Source organism: Pipra filicauda, unplaced genomic scaffold (assembly GCF_003945595.2).
Source record: "Pipra filicauda isolate LSUMZ 115617 unplaced genomic scaffold, ASM394559v2 scaffold132_size2486313_pilon, whole genome shotgun sequence".
NCBI classification, from domain to species: Eukaryota; Metazoa; Chordata; class Aves; order Passeriformes; family Pipridae; genus Pipra; species Pipra filicauda.
In genome coordinates this window covers 315482-323340 of record NW_024103796.1, presented here as the reverse complement: position 1 = coordinate 323340, position 7859 = coordinate 315482, and the positions used below count along the sequence as shown (strand labels likewise).

The following is a 7859-nucleotide window of genomic DNA, read 5'->3' as shown; positions in this document are numbered from 1 at the left end:
AATTTGACCCACACATTTCTCAGGTCTCATTGCCTTGATCAGCATCTGCACCAAGGACCCTTTATGTGACCCCTCACACCGTGGAGCACCTTAAATGGTGCATCAGCACAAACTGTGCAAGACAGACTTAAATGGGAATAAAAGCCACGTTCCAGGCACCAGCACTTGCTCCATAAGTTGGCAGTTTTTCTCACCAAGACACCAAAGGCAAAACTCTGCCTTAACTTCACTGTAATATTGACACAGGACCTGGTGTTAAAAGGTCATATTTGAGAGATGGGAAAAGCAGGATCAAGACCACCCCAAAACACACCAAAACACACTCATGAAAAGTGAAGGTAGGAACTCATTGTTCCTCGAGTCATTTTCTTAGAAAGCAATCCACAATTTGTAAAGATAACCACAGATCTTTGTTTTATTTAAAAAAAAAATGTAAGTAGAAAAACTTGGCTGAAAATATCAACAACAACAACAACATAATAATAATAGAAAAATAGCACTCGCATGGGAAATGTTTCTGTTTTGAAAACTTTTGTCAATAGCGACAGCAATTTAAATCATCGAACAATCATCATATAAAAACATATTTATTTAAATTAAATATTTTATGCAAACTCGTATCTACACTCATTCAAAATGCATAGAGTCACACAAAAGAGATGGAATGTATTAGCTTAAAAACTGGTGGAGTTGTGGTTGTTTTTTTTTTTTTAAAGTATTATTTGCAATTATTATTAATACATTTTGGGGACTGAAACCAGGAAATCATAACCACGCTACTAACTAATCATTACCAAGTGCCATACAGTAAACACTAAGATTAATCATGTCATATAACTGATTTAAAATAAAGCTTCATCTTTATGAAAAGGAAGAGAACTCGAGCAATACAAAAATCCGAGGGGGGGGGAATAATGGAAGGAATAAATCAATGTACAGCTTTATTACAAGCAATAATACGCCGGAGTTAGGACAGGAATTGGGCACTGCGGCTCCAAACGTGGGGCCTGAGCCTTCAAAGGATCTTTGCTAAAAAAAAGTGTCTGCTACATCATCACCTCTTGGCCAAAATGTTTATCCCAGGACCCGTTCTCAGGGGTGGATGCTGGATGGATCCTGCCTTTCCAAGCCCTGATCTTACCCTTTTCCAGAATGGAAACACCCTCAGGGCTGGCTGCCCCCTTCCTAGCTGGTGTCCCATCCCCTCTGGGGTTTCCTGAGGGATGAAGCCCCCAGTCCATGATCTGGGGGCAGTGGGAAGGGGGGTTTAATCCCTGCTAATGTCATTGGGCAGGTCAGGGCGGCTGCAGCAACGCCGACGCTGGAACCCAGGAACAGCTCACAGACCGTGCGCCCCTTCCCTAAAACCTTCCCTTTTCCTCCCATCCCTGCCTTCTCCCCTTCCAGGAGGGCTTCAAACCTGACATTTCTGGGATGCTGCCACACTTCTGGCTCCAAAACAGAGCTGGGGACGCCTCGAAACGAGGGGCAGCCTTCCTGTGCTCCCATGAGCATCTCTGCTTTGGAAGAGGGACTTGGCCAAAGGGCTTTGGCTTTGGAAGTGCCCCCTGGTCCCATTCAGAGGCTTTGCACCGGTGGTGACCCAACAACCAAAATCCTTTACCTACGGCACCGAGGAGCCTCCATGGCCCTGGCGGTTCGGACTCGGTCACCCTGAGGGGTGGTGAGCGACGGCCCTGGGGGACAACGCCCCGTAACACTGTGTGGGTCCTTCCAGGTGGCCCCAGCCCGGGCTCTTAGGACACGCTGTAGTTGTTGTAGTAGGTGGCCGTGGCGTCGGCCAGGACGGAGATGAGGCTGTTCTCAGAGGTGTGGGAGCTGCCGGACGCTGGGACTTGCCCGTTGACCAAGACCCCGCTGTGGTGGTCGCCGTGGTGGCCGGGGTTGTTGAGATACTGGTCGAACTCATTGCGGTCCATCTCCCCCAGCAGCTCCGCCTGGCTCAGCTGGTCCAAGGTGTCGAAGCCGTGGTGGTCGGGCGGTGGGGAGAGCTGGCCCAGGTGGGCATGGAGGCTGGGGGCGGGCAGGGAGGGGAAGGCGGGCGTGTAGTAGCTGGGAGGAGGAGGAGGAGGAGGAAGGGCAGGGCAGCTGGAGGCCGGGGAGATCATGCAGGTGGCCGGCTGCGACATGGGGCTGAGCGGGTGGTGGTTGCACGGGAGGGAGTTTCCGTACTCCGGGGAGTAGGTGGCTCCGGCAAGGTGGGAGCGGTGGTGCTCGTCGGGGCAGGGCGAGGAGAAGAAGCTCTGCTCGGGGTCTATGGCATCCAGCGGGGACATCTCCGGGGGGGTGGGAAGCCCATAGGGATAGGTGTCCACGCTGGCGCTGCTCCCGCTGCCCGGAGCCTCCCGGTAGCCCCGGACCGCCGGGAGCCCTGGGCGAGGCGGGTACTCACCCGGCCCCTCTTTGTCCCCCCCAGCCCTGCTGCAGGTCCTCTTCTCCGGCACCGTGTTCTGGTCCCGTGCCAGGCTGCCCAGCAAAAACCCCGGGTCCACCCTCTTGCCGATGCGCTTGACCTGCTTCTTCCTCCGGGGCCGGTATTTGTAGTTGGGATAGTCTTGCATGTGCTTCACCCGCAGCCGCTCGGCCTCCTCCACGTAGGGACGCTTCTGAGAGAGGCTCAGTGCCTTCCAGGACTTCCCTGAAATGGAGAACACATTCCCTTAGCACCCAGAGCTGCTCCTCAAAGCTTGCAGGTGCTCAATCCAAGGGCAAGGCGTGGGGTCCCAATATCCGAGCTGGCACACGTGGAGGACACATCCCACAAACCCCACAGGAGGAAAAAACAGCAATGGAGAAGGGGGGATTGAAGCCAGTGTAGGTTCTCCAACTCCATCCCAAGTCCTGAGCCAAGTGGCCTCAGGGTTAGTAAACAGTAAATAGTAAATAAATCCAGGCAGTTAAACTCTCCCAGTTCCATGGCCTGTGGAGCAGGGACAGCCAAAGCCCTGCCTGGCTGAGCAGGGGGGTCAGGACATGATGTCTTTTAATGTGCCCCAGCCTGTGCCCTGCCAGGACTTGCACCAGGGCGTAAGAAAACCTGGGCACTGTGATACCTGGTCTGAACAACCTGGTCTAGTGGAAGGTGTCCTTGCCTGTGGCAGGGGGGTTGGAATGAGCTGATCTTTAAAGGTCTCTTCCCACCCAAACCATTCCATGACTCTGTGATTCTGTGACCTCGCTGCTCCCTGTTTGAGATACACAAAACGTCACCAAAACACAGGAGAGAGAAGCAGCGCTGGGATGGGGGGTCGTATTCCAAGAAGAGGCTATCCCAGGCTGCTCCTCAGGGTAAGGGGGAGAAATGAGGATACAGATCAAAGCCTTTGATGCCTTCCCATGGCCTGAGACAGCAGAAATTACACTAACAAGCTGAGATGCTGCCTGGCAAAGCAGCGAGGAGAAAACCCAAACCACCAAAGAAAACACCACAGAACTGTCCAGGGAAACACAAACTTTGGATAAGAGGTTGGGCAGCAAAAAGCTGTGTTGCAATTCGGGCAGCACTTTCTCAGGCTGTCTGGGCTGGTTATTTTGGTTTGCCCTCTTGGTTTCACATCAAAATTGGGGATTGGGAGAAGGGAAAAATGGAGGATGGGGAGTGGGAAACAAATGTGTGCTCAAAATGGGATTTGATCCCCCAGTGAAACAGCAGAAATTCAAAATACACACACACACACACAGCCCGGCTGTGCAACACTGGGTGGGTGAGTGAGGTGGGGACAAAGTGGGACAGCAGAGACAGGTCAGGAAAATGTGGGGGTCCCTCCTGGCACGGCAAGGCAGCATCTGCAGGGTTTGTACCCGAGGGGTGGCAGGGTGTGCACAGGGTGTCTGTCCCCTGGGGTGCAGGACGCCATCAGGTTTTACACTCTCCAAGCATCCCAGAGGATATTGTCCCAGGATGCTGGACCTGGGCTGGCTTTGCACCCACAGCAGGGCCAGGTGGGTACAGGGGTGCCCACCTGCTGTGTGCCAGACCAGGTCCCCGTCTGGGCAGGGTTTGGACACCCAGGATGGCCGATGGAGCACAGGGTTCCCAATCCGGGGTACTGGATCTGAATAGGATTTGCACCCCTGAGAATGAGCAGGTGGGTGCCTGGGTTCCTACCCCAGGGCACTGGATTTGGATGGGATTTGCACCCCAGGGATAGCGGGTGGGTGCCTGTGTGCCCACCCCAAGGTACTGAATCCGGACGGGGCTTTCATTCCAGGGAAGGCTGGGTGGGTGCCTGAGTGTCCACCTGGGATACTGAATCCAGACAGGGTTTTCACTCCAGGGATGGTCGGTGAGTGCCTAAGTGCCCATCCCGGGGCACTGGATCCGGGCAGGATTTGTAGCCTGGGAATGCCCTGGTGGGCGCACGGGTGCCCACTGTAAGGTGCTGAATCCAGGCAGGATTTGCACCCCAGGGATTGCCGGTGGGTGCCTGGAGGCGCCCCGGGGCACTGGGTCCCGAGAGGGTTTGCTACCTGGATGGGTGCCTGAGTGCCCACCCCAGGGTAGTGAATCCGAACGGGATTTGGACTCCATGGAATGCCTGGGAGGGTGCCCACCCCCGGCCACAGGATTTGGGCAGGGTGTGCACCCCATGGAATTCCTGGGAGGGTGCCCACCCCCGGCCACAGGATCCGGGCAGAGTTTGTATCCCATGGGATGACTGGGTGGGTGCCCACCCCGGGGCACTGGATCCGGAAAGGATTTACACCCCATGGGATGCCTGGGTGGGTGCCTAACCCGGTGCACTGAATCCAAACGGGATTTGCACCCCATGAAATGCCTGGGTGGATGCCCACCCCGGGGCACCGGATCCGGGCAGCGTTTGCCCCCCGGGGGACGCCCGGGTGGGTACCCACCCTCCCACTCCCTCCTCTCCCCCAGCCCCCCAAAAAAACCCGCGCAGCCCCCGCTGCTCACCGAGCATCTTGCTGAGCTCCGCGTTGTGCAGGTCGGGGTTCTGCACCGCCAGCCGCTTCCTCTCGTCCTTCGCCCACACCATGAAGGCGTTCATGGGCCGGCGGATGCGGCTCTCGGAGCCCTTCTCGCCCTGCGGGGCCCGGGGGGGCGGCCCCGGGGACAGCCCCTCGCCCGCGTCCCCCTCCAGCCGCTCCGGCCAGGGGTACGTGCTGAGCAGCGCAGCCATGGCCCCCCCCGGGCCCCCCCAGCCCCCGCTGCGCTGCCCTCGGGGTCCCCGCGCAGTCCCAGCCTCCCGCCCGGCCTCTCCCGTATTTATGAGCTCCTTGGAAAAAGCCTCCTCCAATGACACCGAAGGGACTCCGCTGCTCCTCCTTGTTTGCAAACTCCTCAGCCCCGGCCGGGATGGTGCGGGGAGGAAAAACTTCTCCCCACCCCTCCGCCCGGCACCCCCCGGGGGAGGGGAGCACAACCCCAAGACCCCCCCCCTACTCCTTCCCGTCCCCCCTCCCCCCTTTATTATTGTTATTTTTCCTTATTTTGCCCGCTGAAAGGAGTAAGGAGGGAGCTGGAAATGTCCCTGTCCCCCCCGCCCCAACAGCCTCGCTGCCCGCGACACCTCAAACTTTAAAGGCTCGAGGGTAACGCAGAGACAGCAGATGAGGGCACTGAAAACTTGGGAATGAAAGGAAAATGGCCCCAAAAGAAGGTTCCCACGGGGTGAAAAATGTCTCCCCCAGAGCCCTCTCCAGGATTTGGGAGCTGCAGGGTCCCTCTTTGCCTGGGGAAATCCCACAGTCCCACAGGCAGGGACCCTTTTCCCCACTCCAGCTTTAACCACCAGTCCAGGCTGTGCTTTGCCACCCCATGTGGGTTTCCCCCCAAATTTCCAAGTCCCCTCCTGCGGGATGGAAACTGGGATGCAGTGAACCTGCTGGTGGGCGCTCGTTCAGCCTGGTTGGGCTCTTGAGAGAGCTTTTCAGGGGCAAACTAGGCAGGAATGGGGCTGGATACAGCCCAGAAGGGAGAGACAAAGGACACCCTTGGACACCCTTGGACACTGGGAGACAAAGGATCTTTTCCTTTCTGCTGCATTTTATGGAGTGCTGCCCCATCCTGCAAAGCTGCACCAGCCTGGATGGGATGGAAGCCCCAAAGCCACGCAGTGGCATCTCCCACTAACCCCAGTTTGGTGCTCATGAGGGTGGGAAAGTCATCCAAGCAGCTTTCCCCTCACTAGGACAAAGGATCTCCAGGAAGGCGATGGGACCGAAAATCCCCAGCTGGCTGCCCTTTCCCGGCTCATCCCTGCAAACCTGCCCTGAGGAATATATTTAGTCGCTGGATTCCTTTATGATTCTGACCCCCTGACATGGGCTGCAGTGGCTCCACTGTGACTGATGGTGGATTTCCTCTCCCTGCTGCCAGAAAACCAGTGGGACGGGGTGCGGGATGGGAAGGCGTTTCCTCGGGCTGGGTGCCGCTGCCCCATCCAACCCCAAAGAGGGGGGAAAACCCCGACGCTGATCCCAAGCCGGGGTGTTTGTGCAGCTTTCCCACGTGCCTGGGTGTTCCTATTGACTCTTGTGAGATTAGGAATGATGGAGAGAGCGGAGTGTAAATGTGAGCAGGATCCGCCTGGGCTTCCTGGTCTCTCCCTTCCCTTTGCACAGGAGCAGGATGGCTCCGGTTTCTCATGCATTACAGTGATTTTGGGGTCTGGAGAGCTGGGATCTGCCAACTTCCCTTGAAGCAGAAGCAGCAACTGCCCTTTCTGAGCTTTTCCCCGGGACCCAATCAAAACCCTGCGGAAGCAACAACATTTTCCAGAGGAACTGATTAAATCTATTAAGCTATTTACAAGTGGGCTCCATCAGAGCTGTGTTATCTGGGAATACAACAGGAAGGCAACTTCTCTTAAATCTAAAAGGCGCAGGAGATTTCCTGGTCTTGGGACAGATTTATAAACCCTTTACACACACACACAAGGCCTGCACAGAGCAACTGCTTTTTATCTGGGATTTGGAGCTGGGCACGCTCCTGGGGACAGCTTGTCCTGTCCCAGCGGCTCCAGTTCTCTCCCAAAGTCCCGTCTCACGCCTGGAAGTGCTGGGATGGGGCAGGGAGGGAGGATGCCAAAGCCTCCATCTTGCCCTGAACAGGTCTCCTGGGTGTATTTTGCAACTGGGATTTGCTGCAGAGCTTGGCAATGAGAAGTGGGGAAAAAAAACCTGTAACATCCCTAATCCTTTTGATTTTCCTTAGCTGAGGTTGAAGTGCCCTGAAAAAGAGGCTGCCTGGGGTTGCAAGGTTTTATTATGAATAGGGTGGTATTTTGGATATGGTGAATATGGTGCATGGCTCAGCCTTATATATGAACCCTCAGGATGCTCCAGGCCTGGATATCATTAATATAAAACCAGCACCTCTGTCGAGGCCCCAGAGGCCAGAAATTTTTAGTAGAACACCTCCCCTCTAGGGAAAAGGATAGGAATGGATGAATTTCACTCAATCCCTTTTACAGGACTGCCTCCACCCTGCCCCCTGTTTCCACATTTTGGAGGATGGGAGGAAAGGTTTAGGGGGGAGGATAAAACCCTGAGCAAGGACAGGACCTGCATCCACCTCCTGCCTCTGCTGCCAAAGCCTGGAGGCTCTCAGAGCACCTCACTGGGTGTTCCTGGTCCTCACCATTCCCTCCACATCCTAGGGGTGACATTTGATCTCCCACAGGTATTATAACGGTTAACTTAAGGCTTTTCAAAATTCCCTGAGACACAAACTGGGACTTCTGTGGGGTCAGAGTGCAAGGAAATCCAGCAAAATATTCATTGTTTGGATTTTCTCCTTTCCCAGGGCCCCCCTCCAAAATTTTAAGTGCAAACACTACTACTACTACTACTACTACTACTAATCACCTTTTTTT

The 7859-nt window shown here is 55.4% G+C and overlaps 1 protein-coding gene across 1 annotated transcript; it reads right to left on the bottom strand.

Moving 5' to 3' along the window:
* Window positions 1–407: 407 nt before the first annotated feature.
* SOX7 (SRY-box transcription factor 7) lies at window positions 408–5196 on the bottom strand. The gene is made up of 2 exons (XM_027742743.2): window positions 4937–5196; window positions 408–2659 (listed from the first exon to the last, which is right to left on the bottom strand). The coding sequence occupies exons 1-2, from the start codon at window positions 5160–5162 to the stop codon at window positions 1758–1760; spliced, it is 1128 nt and encodes a 375-aa protein (XP_027598544.1). The 5' UTR covers window positions 5163–5196; the 3' UTR covers window positions 408–1757.
* Window positions 5197–7859: the final 2663 nt, after the last annotated feature.

Excerpts from the sequence above, each read along its gene's own strand:
- SOX7 (XM_027742743.2), bottom strand. The coding sequence starts at position 5,162 with ATGGCTGCGCTGCTCAGCACGTACCCCTGGCCGGAGCGGCTGGAGGGG. Across the intron at positions 2,660-4,936 it reads GGAGCTCAGCAAGATGCTCG|GGAAGTCCTGGAAGGCACTG; the intron begins GTGAGCAGCGGG and ends TCTCCATTTCAG.